General features: G+C 39.4%; 1 protein-coding gene across 21 annotated transcripts in view; it reads right to left on the bottom strand.

Annotated features, from left to right (window-relative positions):
• Positions 1–15,022, bottom strand: part of TRIP12 (thyroid hormone receptor interactor 12) — a 149,834-nt gene that overhangs the window by 96,659 nt on the left and 38,153 nt on the right. For all 21 annotated transcript variants that reach the window (XM_067740292.1, XM_067740291.1, XM_067740295.1 and 18 more), the window contains exon 2: positions 10,812–10,958. In XM_067740292.1, the coding sequence (XP_067596393.1) occupies positions 10,812–10,909 (98 nt within the window). In that variant the 5' untranslated portion in view covers positions 10,910–10,958. The remainder of the gene's footprint in view (positions 1–10,811; positions 10,959–15,022) is intronic.

Here is a 15,022-nt window from a genome sequence, read left to right as displayed (position 1 = left end):
GGCATTTTTAGCAGGTAAGGACTAGAGGTAGAAGATGTCATGCAATACACAGAACCATGAGACACAGTGAAAAACTGTCTCATCACCCATATATTTCGAATAGCCTTGATAATATATGAAGACCTTATGAAAAAACTTAAAATCTGGCCATGACATAGGGGAAAACAGGTTTATAATTTCTCAGTTTAGATTTGTTTTGCATGGTTCTCTATATACTTAAATTCTGCAGGAATGCATGGGAATCCACAAAAGACTGTATCTGTTTTTTGCAGCTTGACCAAGAGTCATGCATCATTTTGGAAAAGTTTATAATGAAAATGCTGCTTACAGCATTTAAGTCTGTTGTTGCAGCTGTCACATTCAATAAATTCAAATACAGATGCAAGCATCTGAATATAGTGTCATCTTCTGTGAAGTACCCGCATTTACCTACTGAAATAATGTTATTTTGTTATCAACTGTTTTCCTTTTACTTGTTTATTTTCACCTTTGTAAAATGCTTGTACATTATTATATTCATGTTTCTAAACTGTGGAGGGAGGTTTTTTATATACTTAATTCAAGATACTAAAGTAGCATCAAAATAAAGATGTTTACATTATATGATACACATTATAGACTGGGAGCACTGGATCGAATAGAGTTGAGAACTACTGTGCCAAGCTACTCAATTCATACTTGCACTTACTTGGTTTCCCAACTCAAGTATATGCAAGTCACGACAGGGCACATAAATACTGACAACACACTACACTGTGTCCCGTCCTCAAAGAGGATAGAATTCATAAAACAAAGAGATCTACCAAGTGCTATAAAGTTCACAACAAAGGGAGAAATTACTCTTAGCGGGAAAATACAGGTTTTATAGACCCCATGGCATTTAAACCACACCCTGAAGAATGAAAAGCTGAGGAAAAAGAGCGTTCCGCTGAAAGCAGCATAGACAAGGGCAGAGAGGCAGCAAATTTTAAAACCCACCTGGCACCTGGCAAATGATATGAATTTCCCTGAGCACAGAGACACATTAGGAAACAAGGTTGGAAGGACAGGCTAGGGCTTAAATTCCTTTTGGAAAGATTTTGTTCTTAATCATAGCTTGGAATAAGAGACTAACAACAGGGTTGGAAACATGCAAAGCCAAAATTTTATATGTTCAACAATCTGGGTATACTGAGAATGGGTGAATAAACTACAATAACTTTAAGTTATTATGCAAAGAAAAAAAGGCAGAGGGACTGAAAATCAAAAACCATATATATACTAATATGTATAAAATAGACAACTAATAAGAACCTGCTGTATTTTTTTAAATAAATAAAATTCATATTTAAATAAACAAACAAAAACCATGGGAAAAGATGCCCACACACCCAAAGGGAATCTCACAGCTCAATTTACTTTTGCCCCCACCTTTCACAAATAAATTAGTTGGGTGAGGGATATAAACACTGAGATAATAAAAGTAAATTAGTGATTAGTGATAGATTAGTGATACGATACTATCTCATGAACTGCACTGGCTTTTATAAATACCTGGATAAAAATGTATTAAGATGACCACAGAGGACTTCCCTGGTGGCGCAGTGGTTAAGAATCCGCCTGTAAATGCAGGGGACACGGGTTCAATCCCTGATCCGGGAAGATCCCACAGGCTGTGAAGCAACTAAGCCTGTGTGCCACAACTACTGAAGCCCGTGAGCCCTGGAGCCCACGTGCCGCAACTACTGAGCCCACGTGCTGCAACTACTGAGCCCACGTGCCACAACTACTGAGCCCACACGCCGCAACTACTGAAGCCCGCACGCTCTAGGGCCTGCATGCCACAACTACTGAGCCCATGTGCTGCAAGCACTGAAGCCCACGTGCCTAGAGCCCATGCTCCGCAACAAGAGAAGCCACTGCAATGAGAAGCCCACACACCACAACAAAGAGTAGCCCCTGATCGCCACAACTAGAGAAAGCCCATGCGCAGCAACAAAGACCCAACGCAGCCAAAAAAAAGAGTAAAAAATTTTTAAAAAAACCCAAAGAAACCCAAAAACACAGAATAAATAATTTTAAAGGTGTGATTATGTGATAAGCTTTATACTGATTCTTTAAAGACATTATCTAGCTTAATCCTCAAATGACACCAGAGGCAGGTATATTTCCATTTTAAAGATGTAAGAATGGAGGCTTGCCCAAAATCACCCAGGCCTTGGGCAGGAAAGGTGAGACTGAGCCCAGGTATTCCAAATCCCTAAATTTGAAACACCACTGTTACATCTAGGGGCTTAGTGGTGAAAGTAAAAAGCCAGTATCTAGTTATTAAATTTTCCCTACCCAGGCTGGTATTTCTGTTCCTGACTGTATATGTCAAAATAAATGGCTTAAGGCTTTGGAGATGCTATATGAGAAAAATAGAAGAAAAAAAATCACGTTTTCCCTCCTGCTTCAAAAGCAATAGCCTTCCATATATGATACTGAAACTTCCTGTACAATTACTGAAGAAGCATTTGCATGTATTTATTTTTTTAGTCACACTGATACTCCAGGAAAGCATTCTGAGACTGAGAAAGCATTTGGAAAAAGTGGTATGGAACATCAGACTCCTTCAATACTGAGGGACAGGAGAATCAGAGCAAATCGTCAGTTAAGATATGAAATAATCTATGGCAGCTGATGCCTTATAGGTTTCCAATAAGCTTATGAAGTGACTTTTGGACAAAATTTCACATTTGATGATTAAAGCAAGAAATATATAATGCAGAGAAAATTATACAATATATAAAATATTACTTTGTTGGTCCAAGAAATAATTTAACATGGATACTATTAAGAATCCAAAGCACATAACTTCTACCTAGAAAAAAGTAGCCTCTGTTCCTCTTTAGACCAAGACAACCATGCCACTGTTGAACGTAACACTGTCAATCTTGCCTCCCAGCACAAGGCCTGATGGGACAGACCAGCCTTCTGAGCATTATCAAAGCAGCCCAAAAAGTGGAAAAGCATGTGCACATGTGGTTCTTTGGGTGAAACTCAAAGTGCATAATTATGCAGTAAGATTTGCCATTACTGAAAGGAGCAAGTGACAAGTTACTGGGCCAACTCTAGTATAAATTGGTTTTTAAAGTGGTTTCAATTTAGTCCTAAGAAACAATGAAGTCATTGTCACATCACACTGTCTCCCCTTAACATTCATTCTCCTCCTCCCAAAGATGAGGAAGCTTGCGCTTCCATCTGACTGAGCAAAGGTCAGGATAAAAAAAGAGACAGAAGGAACACCAAAAAAGGAATATTTAAAAAGGCAGGGCTTCCCTGGTGGCGCAGTGGTTAAGAATCCGCCTGCCAATGCAGGGGACACAGGTTCGATCCCTGGTCCGGGAAGATCCCACATGCCGTGGAGCAACTAAGCCCACGTGCCACAACTACTGAGCCTGTGCTCTAGAGCCCATGCTCCACAAGAGAAGTCACCGCAATGAGAAACCCGCGCACCGCAACTAAGAGTAGCCTCGCTCGCCACAACTAAAGAAAGCCCGCATGCAGCAATTAAGACCCAATGCAGCCAAAAATAAATAAATAAATAAATTTTAAAGATGAAAATTAAAAGGCACCCATACTGGTTAATTAAGTAGGAGAATGAAGAGAACAACACACAACTGCATGGCCATGTTGCCCTAAGTGGAATTTAGGGAAATAAACGGTTTGTTGCAGACATGGGAGCAAGAATAAAAATTTTAAAATGGTGTTAAACAGCCTGCGATAGCTACCAGGTGCTGTTTGCAAATATTCCATTTCTCTTCTTTCCAGACACACAGTAGGATGATACCTGCCAAACCACCTGGAAGTTATGTGCAGCCGTGTAAGTTGCTCTGGTCAAGGAACGTGAGTGGAAATGGATCACTTCTGAGGGAAGCCTTGGACAGCCAGAGAGCAAGTCAGCATATTCTCTTGCCGCCACAGCAGTGATACCTGAACACCTGAATGTGCGGACACAGAGCACAGCCTGCAGGTAACGCAGGATGGACAAGTTTCCTAGTGGTTAGATTGCTATACTAATATTGAGGAGCTGTTTGTTACTGTAGCACAATCCAGGCACCTTGTTGCATAGCCCATTTAAACCAGGCCCTATTTCAACTGGCCTTCACTCCAGTCAATGACCTTTTCACGACAATTTCAGTAAAAGAAAGTCACATATCTGTGCCTAAAAATGCCAAGGAAGTGAAGCTCCTGATTTCAACACTAGTATTTGCTGAACACCTACTACTTGTGAGCAAGGTAACAAGAGACACAGAAAAATGAGAAATCAAATCCACTCTGGACGTAACTAATGATTCCACGTCTCAAGTAGAGACAAATATGGCTGACGCGTACCATTTTACAACTGCTTCTTCAGCCTTCAAAGCCCCATCAATGAGGTCATCACTAGAAATGTTTCTCACTTGACTTTAATAACCACCTACATGCCCATTTCCCCTACTGAATTGGAAACTGCTTGTGACAAAGGCTATTCTACTCTAATTTTTATAATTACCGTCTAGCATGGTGCTTACTACCATGGTGTTCTACAAATGGATGAATAAAATCTTTTTTTTTTTTTTTTGCGGTACGCTGGCCTCTCACTGTTGTGGCCTCTCCCGTTGCGGAGCACAGGCTCCGGACGCGCAGGCTCAGCAGCCATGGCTCACGGGCCCAGCCGCTCCGCAGCATGTGGGATCTTCCCAGACCGGGGCACGAACCCGTGTCCCCTGCATCGGCAGGCGGACTCTCAACCACTGCGCCACCAGGGAAGCCCCATGAATACAATCTTATACTGAGTTTGTACTGCAAGTACATCAAGGCAGGACTCTTTAGCTCTAAAGCCAAAAACAGAGGCTTTATTAAAATAAGGCACACATACCTCCAGAATCCAAATAGTTAAATAAGCATGTCTAGAGAAAAGAGTCAATACAGCTCTGAAGAACTAAGGAATTGAAACTAGTCAGAACTTTGATCACACATAATCTCTAATATATTTGCTTTTCTCTGACTGTCCATCATCTTCCATAAGGCAGGAAACATGCAGTTGGCAACTTCAGATTCACATCTTCCCTATGCTACCAGAAAGGGAAAAGCTTTCAGTTTTTTCCTGCGTGGATCATATGACCACCTCAGTCCCATCACTGAGCTCAGAATAAATGAAGACTGCAGATTCTCCCAGTTTTGGCAAAAGGCAATGGGGAGCCAGGAGCAGAGTAAGATCACGGTGGAAAAAATTAACTACCACTCAAAATACATGGGTGAAGAACTGAGGGAAATCATTACACAAGAAGAGGGGCTAGGGCTTCCCTGGTGGCGCAGTGGTTGAGAGTCCACCTGCCGATGCAGGGGAGACGGGTTCATGCCCCGGTCCGGGAAGATCCCACATGCCATGGAGCGGCTGGGCCCGTGAGCCATGGCCGCTGAGCCTGCGCGTCTGGAGCGGGTGCTCCGCAACGGGAGAGGCCACAACAGTGAGAGGCCCGCGTACCACAAAAAAAAAAAAAAAAAAAAAAAGAAGAGGGGCTAATCTCAGCTGAACAAATTAGAAGTTCAGTTCTCCTGTATCGTGGTTCAAAGGAAGATTAACAACATATGAAAACTTATTAGTACATTTACATCAAGAAGTATTCTCACTCAGATCTCACTCCTTAAACCTATTTTTCTAATGTTTAACATCTCATTACTATAGAAACACCAATAAAATGAAATCAATGCAATTTTTCCAGATCAAATTAGCAAGAAAATGCAAAATGGAGATAACACAAATAGAATGATGAGAAAAAGCACTCTTCTTCCTGACGGTGATAAGTAAATTGGAGAAAAAAATTTATGTGAAATAAGTTGACCATAAAAAACTCGCTTTGACCAAGCAATTTCACTTCTGGGAACATATCTCTTAAGAGATGCCAAAATTGCAAACATTTAAGCATAAGCGAAAACTTTTCCCACTGCAACCATCTAACTATCCAAAAAATGAAAATTAATAGTGGAAAATGTTGCACATTTGCTGAATCACACACTGATTCAGCAAATCATGTGACCATCTGTAAACAATTACCAAAAGAATCATAATGATAAGAGAAGATGTTTGTTAGGATACTGAGTGAAAAAAGTAGGATCCAAAAGTATTTACAGTGTAATCAGCTACATGCTAAATTGTATTTTAAAGACAGATAGGGACTTCCCTGCAGGGGGCACGGGTTCAATCACTGGTCAGGGAACTCAGATTCTCCCCCCTCCCAAAAAATAACAGATAAAGACAGATAAAAATCAAAATATTAACACAGACAATCTCGGGATGATATCTATTTTCTTTCTGTGTTTTTCTGTATCCCATCCCTTTGAAATAGTTTTTTAAGCAAAATACAAATCTATTTCTTCCTGTATAATTAATGCTGGCTTAAAAAATCCCTGCTTTGACAATGTTAACAGCAAGCTACAACCTTTAGATTTCATAAAATTTTATTACTCAGTAATAAATAATTATCAAAACTTTGCAGACAAATTTTGTACTGGGGGTGAGAAGGTGGGGTGGATTGGATTCAAGCATTTCCTCACACCATTAAAAAAACATTGACAGATTACAATAAAATGTAAAAAAGGAAGAAAAGAAACAAAGAGCTGATAGACTTGACTATCTAAATTTAAAATCTACTGTAAATTAAAACAAACCAGAACAAGCAAAATATACTTGCCCATGTCAGTAGGTTGATACCCTTCCCATAAAGCGTTCTAATAAAAGAGCAAGTATCTCCAAAATTAAAACAAAGGACACTAATAGACAACTCATAAAATAAATTAAAATGGCCAATATGTGGGGAAGATCTTCAACTCTAAAGTAACCAAAGAAATGGTAACTTTAACCAAAGGAACCCTTTTTTCCACAAACTCTGATTAAAAATGGTGTGCTGGGGCTTCCCTGGTGGCGCAGTGGTTGAGAGTCCACCTGCCGATGCAGGGGACACGGGTTCGTGCCCCAGTCCGGGAAGATCCCACATGTCGCGGAGCAGCTGGGCCCGTGAGCCACGGCCGCTGAGCCTGCGCGTCCGGAGCCTGTGCTCCGCAACAGGAGAGGCTACAACAGTGAGAGGCCCGTGTACCGCAAAAAAAAAAAAAAAAAAAAAAAATGGTGTGCTGTACTATGATTTGGCGAAATAGGCATTCTCACAAAGTATTAGTAGGAGTATAAATTGGTTTAATCAAAAAAGGAAAAAAGATAAAGTGGTTCAATCTTTCTGAAACACAATTTAGCATTCTGTTAAAAGTCTTCAAAATATTCATATCCTTAGGTCCTATGAACCCATTTCAGGAATTTGACTTGATAAAATCAGAATAATACTCAAATGTGATAGGCACAGCAGTAACACATTTCACAGAAAAAAACTGGGGTGGGGGGGAGAATGGGACTAGAGGCCCTTATTTATATTATGGGCTTTCATATCAAGGAAAATCATGGAGTAGAAATACTAACCATCATTATCTTTCGGTGGATGGATTGAATTTATCTTAATTCTTTTATTTTCCTGAAGCATCCCAATTTTCTTTTCTCAACATGCTGTGTTTTTATAACAAAAACAATGTAGAAGAAACCTCCACTACAGTAGTGTCAACCAAAGTTGCTATAATATTGAATTCAATCCCACCGCTGACATTTGAGAAAAACAAGAAAAAGCACATGATACAATGAAAATGCTACTGCATGGCAAAGAGGGAGGGAGGGCCTACAAATACCTGTGCTAGAAGTGGGAAAGACTAGGTAGTATCCCTGAGAGCGAGCCCACAGACAAGCAGTGGAGGTGAGTGATTTCCTAAAGAAGAAAAGGAGAACAGAAAAGAGAGGAACAAAGCAACGATAGCCCAAAAAATTATGGAAGAAAGGAAAAGAGAAAAACAATAGAAGAGGAGGAAGATAATCTAGCTCAATTATGGACAGAGATGAAGGATAGGTGAAAAAGAATAGAGGGAATAATAAAGAGAAAATAAATATATCCCAAATATCCAACTTTCTTTTATCTTAAGGGTGAACTAAAACTTTTCTTCTTTAAAAAAAAAAAGTAAGTGAGCTTGATTTAGGAAAAGGGCAGGAGTGGTCACAGGAAGGAAGCTACACATAGAAGACAACTTAACGCAAGTTCGGGAGGAAACAGAGTGAAGCAAAATGAATGAATTAAAAAATTCTAGGAGGGAAAAACTGCTCCTTAAATTCTAAACTGAATGAGTTAATACTCTTCAATACTCTTCAATACCCTCCTCTAAGTCCTTCTTCATCATTTGGATCAAGTGGTTTGTGCAGTAAAAACAGTTTGGCACAATGAAAGGAATCACCGACTTGCAAGTCAAGAGGTCAGGAATCAAGTCCTGACTCTACATACCAGCCACGTAAAGCTGAGCAAGCTACCACATTTAGAAAACAGGGGCTACGTACTTAGCACACAGAGTTTCTGTGAGTCTCAAATTGAAAGAATATGTATAAAAAATGGCTTAACTAAAAATACTCCACCAGTGCTGTCGTAGTAGGTGCTGTTATTTATTACCACTATTTGAATCACTGTATCACTATGAATACATTCACAAGACCAAAGCCACTATTTTTTGGAAACAAAAGCCACAATAACAGCGCTTTACTTATAGGAAAGCTAAGCAACAGAAGTTAGATTAAAAGAATAAAAATACAGTTGTAATTGCTCTCTCCCAATTAACCCCAATCCACTCACTCCCCAAAATGACTGGAGAGGTTTCTCAGAGGTTAGATAATTGTTAGCATAGCACACTCTACTGGGGCTTCAAAAATCAGTCTGGGGTTTGATGAAAAGGTCCCTTCCAGCTCTGAGACTGTATCACAAACAAAAGAATCAAGCTGTCTAAAATGGCAAAATGAAATTCAGATGTGCAAATATCTTCTAATTTGCATTCTTAGCCAAACTGATAAGACTTTTTGGCTAAAGTTCTAAATTTCTATGCCCTGATCATAATTATACTTATCCACATAAAAATAGGGAAAATCTATATATTCAAAGTTATTACTAAATTATGGTATTAACTACACACAATTGAACATGAAGACTTTAAAAGTCCTGTTTTTAAACAATTTTTAAAGACACAGGAAACAACACATATGATACTAGGTTTTAAAAAAGTGAATAGGCCCTCTTTTGTGTACTATTTTTGTGGGGAAATGTTTTTTAAAGACATGTAAAAGTTGAAATCATGAGAGCTGAAATGGGGCCACATTACTGAAAGGGAGGAGAGATTAAAGCTATAAAAACTCTAATTATACCTTGCTTTATATTCTTTGGCGTGTTTCTCCATTCGAAACACGCTTTGAAATTTTATTATTTTCCTTCACAACTGAGCATATCATAGATTGTCTTAAAGCACATGAACTTCAGGGAAACATCTGCCATTCTACAAATCTGACTGAGTTCCATCCTGATTACAACTTTTAAGCCAATGCATTTTAATAACTAGTATTAACTAGTATTATACTAGTTTATAACTAGTATTATACTAGTATAAATGTCCATTTGTTTTCCACTCATATTGTTAAATACATAATATAATAAAACATTTAAATAATTTTACAACATTATCACTGACGTGTAGAAAAGATAATGGTGCTGAAACGTCACTGTGGATTTAGAAGTAATATACTGTGTGACAGTGCAAAATGTTTGTCAATCATATGCAAGGGTCTAAATATAACCTGAGGATTAATATGTACAAAACTGTAATTGTTCGAAAGGTGTGCGTAACTTAGGTGCACATGCGTGCACATGTATACACACATACATGCCTTAAAAAAAAAGAGCAACTAAGGAGGAATAGGCCAGTGTTAACAGTGACTACAAGTGGACTGTGAAACTGTGATGCTTTTCTTCATACTTTTCTATATTTTCCAAATTCTGTAAAATATGTAACATTTTTATAATGGGGAGTGATTTTTCTAATCAACAGCATAAATAAAGTTAAGTGTGGCTGCTCCCAAAGAACAATCTAAATGTAAAAAAGCAAAAAAATCTACAACAGAACTCTGTACTAAGCACTGCTCTCAGTTTAACATGTTAACAATACTGAAGTTAACTAGTAACCCTATGAAACAGATACCCCCACTGTGTGGACTAAAAAATTGAGGTTTCCTGAAAGATATAACAAAGGACACATAGCTATTTAAAGGCAGAGGCAGAAATTGCACACGAAGCTGTCCTAGTCCAAAGTCCAAACGTTTAACCAATTAAATCACCTGACATGAACAAGAAGTATTGCAATATCTTCTTTACATTTGACATTTACAATTTTTTTTATAATTTAGTAGACAATATACATGGTAATATCTCAAAATGTTGCATCAGGTAATCTTATTAGAGTTTAGCCATAATCTATTATAATCTAACCATGATTAGTCCATGGACTAAAAATTAGGCTCAAGTAATTCTGAGTATTTTATGCATAAAATGACAGTTCTTAGCTAAATCAGACACGAAATCTTGCATTCAAGAGAATGTATCGATTGTTCACACTACCTCCTATACAACGACTCCAACTAAAAAGATCAGCTCAACACCACACGCTGAGAATCGATGCGCTAACACAAGTCAGACAGACTTGCCAGCCTGTCAGTGTCCATGTGTTGTCAAAAAGTAAGACGGGAAAAAACTCAAAAAGCTAGCTATCAAAACTCAAGATCTTAAAACAAAGAAGCTTCCTTTCAATAAGGTAAATAAACCAAGTCACAACATACATAAAGGAAGGGATCACAAAGGGTTGAAATTACCATTTAAATTATCATTTAATTACCATTAAATACATACCTTCCTCCTATCGAGTCGTCTTGTGGTTGGGCCCCGGCAGTGTTCCTCTGTGAACGTCGCAGTGACCCCCCTGGATTGTTATTAGGCCGGTTGGACATTGGCACCTCTCTCTTGAAGGGACATACCCTTTCTAGACACTACCATTCACTAAAAGGGGGAAAAAAAGGAGAAAAAATAAAATGTCAACTATACATAGTACAACACCAGAAACAAATGAGGGGCACCAAAGATGAAGGGGAAATGTTATGCAAACAATTTGATCGTACAGCCTTCACCAATGCTGCAGTGTCTTATTAAACTGTGAAGTCTGGCTGATTAATGTGTTATAAAGTGTCAGGAATATATCAAATTCAAGGCATGAGGTCCAGAATCCCGCACACAGAATTAACTTAGATTTCTCATGGAACGCTCAAGAAATCCCCAATTCAAAAAAACAGAGCACAAGTAGAAATCTGTTTCCACATCTAGTACTACATGGTAAAGGGCATTGCACCTAAAGTCAGAACACCTTGGCTCAAGTCCTGTGATAGAACGGGTAACTAACTAAAGGAGTCTGCCTTTGTACAAACCATAACCTCTAGCCTCAGATTCCTCAGGCACAGAATAAAAGCAACAAGCAACATATACCATGCTTACTTCACAGCACTGCTGTGAACAAATGAAATAATGAATACAAAGGAAATGGTAAAACTATAATATCTTAATGGAGAAACAAGGAAAAAGCAGCTCAAGGACAGTAAATTGAGAAATGGTCCTAGATCTCCTGGATTTCAACATCAGCTGTGCTGGCTGTGACTCTGGACAAGAAACTTGACCTCTAGATTTTGTCTACCTCTTCTGTAAAGTATATTATCTACCTCATGGAGATGTTAGCAACAAGAAATGGTGAACATCATTCATAAGCTTAACAATTTAGTTCAAAACACAGTTATTAATTAATTTGAACTTTTTATCTTTCTGTAAGAAATTGTTATACAGGAAAAAATGCTGACACTCAAAGAAAAGGAGTTTAACTGACAAAACAGGTCAATATTACTACCACAGAAAGAAAGAATTACGATTTTTATAAATCAAATCTGACACAATTTTTCTTAAGCCTCCAGTCAAATTCCAGGTAGAGTTCTTTAATTACTTCTATTGATTGGGGAGGGAACAGAAGGAACGATCATATGACATTACAGAAACTTGTGCCAAAAAGAATGTAAATTAACCATAACTAAATCTATTATTGGATTTTAAGAGATTCCATGCAATGTAACAGGAAACTGGGTTTTCTTTTGAGTTACATGTTGACCCAATTCAGTAGAAAAGGACTGTTTCTTTCTGTCACACTTGCCCACATCACCAATTAATATACCAAATAAACTTCAGTCAGAAAGTTCAAATTACTAATATAATTACTCTCAATTTTAAAAAGAAAAAAAGAGGAAATACTATATAAACATTAAAAGAGAAAGAGGAAGGTTCAGTTTACATGTACTGATGGACAGAAAGATCTCTCCAAGATATGCTTGGGGAAAAACGGTATAATCCCCATCTATGTGTACATATATATTTAAAAGGTTTGCATACGTATCTTTATATAGTATTTGCTCGTTAAAAATTGGTGGCAAGGGCTTCCCTGGTGGCGCAGTGGTTGAGAGTCCGCCTGCCGATGCAGGGGACGCGGGTTCGTGCCCCGGTCCAGGAAGATCCCACATGCCGCGGAGCAGCTAGGCCCCTGAGCCATGGCCGCTGAGCCTGCACGTCCGGAGCCTGTGCTCCGCAACGGGAGAGGCCACAACAGTGAGAGGCCCACGTACCGCAAAAAAAAAAAAAAAAAAATTGGTGGCAATAAATTCATACAACAGACACTGTTAACAACCCGCCCCCCACGCGCCTTATCACCAGTTTCGCTTTCGATGGTTTCAGTTACCTACCTGATCAATCCTGGTACAAAAATACTAAATTGAAAATTCCAAAAATAAATAATTTGTAAGTTTTAAATTGTACAACATTCCTTGTAGCTGGTGAAATCTCATGCCATCCCTCTGTCCCGCTCAGGATGTGAATCATCCCTCTGCCCAATGTATCTACTATATACGCTCCCCACCAATTAGTATATGAAAAAACATAGTATATACAGGATTTGGTATTATCCACGGTTTCAGGCATCACTGGGGAGCTTGAAACGTATCCCCTGCAGATGGTACTGACTAACTTTGAGAAAGAGGACTGGGGGTCTGAAGTCTGAAACAAAAGGAGTCATTTTTGTTACTTATCCTTTGAAAGCGGTAAGGTAGGTCACTGGATTACAAATGCTGGGCTCTGGAGTTAAATGGCCTCTCACTGAGTTCAAATCTTAACTCCAATACCAACAAAATGTATGACCTCGTACATAAAGTCCTCTGTGCTTCACTCTATCGAATGGGGATAAAGAACTTATCCTATAGAGTAGCTGTGAGCATTAAATGAGAAGATCCATACAAACCACTTAACACAGTGCCTATCACATTGCAAGGGCTCAGTACACACCAACTATTATTATTACTATAAACATTTATTCAGAATAAAAAAATACTTGTGATAAAATTATGTTGGCAGAAACTGCCATAAAACCTACGGGTCAACATGAGTTTTAAACTTCTAGCAATATCGTTTCAAAAGTGAATTTTGGGGCTTCCCTGGTGGTGCAGTGGTTGAGAGTCCGCCTGCCGATGCAGGGGACACAGGTTCGTGCTCCGGTCCGGGAAGATCCCACATGCCGCGGAGCGGCTGGGCCTGTGAGCCACGGCCGCTGAGCCTGCGCGTCTGGAGCCTGTGCTCCGTGACGGGAGAGGCCACAATAGTGAGGGGCCCGCGTACCGCAAAAAAAAAAAAAAAAAAAGTGAATTTTGCTACAAAGAAAACAGTGTTCTTAATTAAGGGTGAGCATCACAATCACCTGAGAAGCTTTGTCAAAAAATGAATGCCTGACCTCTGCCCTCAGAGATTCTGATTCTGTGGATGCAGAAATTGGACATACATTTTGAAAGGGCTCTCCTGGTTGTACTGGTCTAAAGAACAATTGTATCCCATTCAAGAACTAAATAAAAAGACCAATCTATTTCAGAATTCATCCAACAAGTTTTACTACTTCAAACACCATCTCAATGCCATCTTGCTTGGACGCTAAACAGTATGGACACAAGAGAATAGCATGATACTGTTCCTTTCACTTTAAAAAGCAAAGAATACTATTATTAAACAGGGTTAGGAGATCTGGGCTTCCCTAGTGGTGCAGTGGTTAAGAATCCTCCTGCCAGGGGACTTCCCTGGCGGTCCAGTGGTTAAGCCTCTGCCTTCCAATGCAGGGGGCGCGGGTTCGATCCCTGGTCAGGGAGCTAAGATCCCACATGCCTCGAGGCCAAAAAACCAAAAAAAAAAAAAAGAATCCTCCTGCCAATGCAGGGGACACGGGTTTGAGCCCTGGTCTGGGAAGATCCCACATGCCGTGGAGCAACTAAGCCCGTGCATCACAACTACTGAGCCTGTGCTCTAGAGCCACAACTACTTAAGCCCATGCGCCTAGAGCCCGTACTCCGCGAAAAGAGAAGCCACCACAATGAGAAGCCCGCCCACCCCAACGAAGAGTAGCTCCTGCTCACCGCAACTAGAGAAAGCCCCTAGAGAAAGCCCGCTCGCAACAACGGAAACCCAAAGCAGCCAAAAATAAATAAATTAAATAAATTTATATAAAAATTAAAAAAACAGGGTTAGGAGATCTCACCTGCCCACTTCCTGCTATTAAATGCCTACGGTATGTCATAGGGTCTTAAGTGATTCAAATGAATATAAGTCACACTAGTTAATTTGACCTATAGCTAGCAAAGTAACCTTAATAATGCTCCCAACACCTTCGGAGCTTGTCAACCAGCACCAGGTGGTTCATGGATAATTCTTGGAATTTGAGAGGAAAAGTGGCAAATAAGAAGACACTTATTTATCAAAGTGCTACCTGCTTTTAAAGCATAAATTGAACTTTAAGGAACATAGCCGGACTCCGTAAAACTTTGGAGTTTGAATTGCCCACAAGTAAATATAAGAGTCACATATAATACACATAGGATCTCCCCCCAACGTCCCTGCCCGGTGTCAACAAATCCAGAGACAGAAGGGACCCTTGGAGGTGATCAAGTTCAAGCCCTTACATTACAGACAATTCCAAATGAAGCAAGTTCAAAGTCATCTGA

The sequence above is a fragment of the Pseudorca crassidens genome, chromosome 6, assembly GCF_039906515.1.
Source record: "Pseudorca crassidens isolate mPseCra1 chromosome 6, mPseCra1.hap1, whole genome shotgun sequence".
NCBI lineage: Eukaryota > Metazoa > Chordata > Mammalia > Artiodactyla > Delphinidae > Pseudorca > Pseudorca crassidens.
This window is presented reverse-complemented; position numbering and strand designations above follow the sequence as displayed.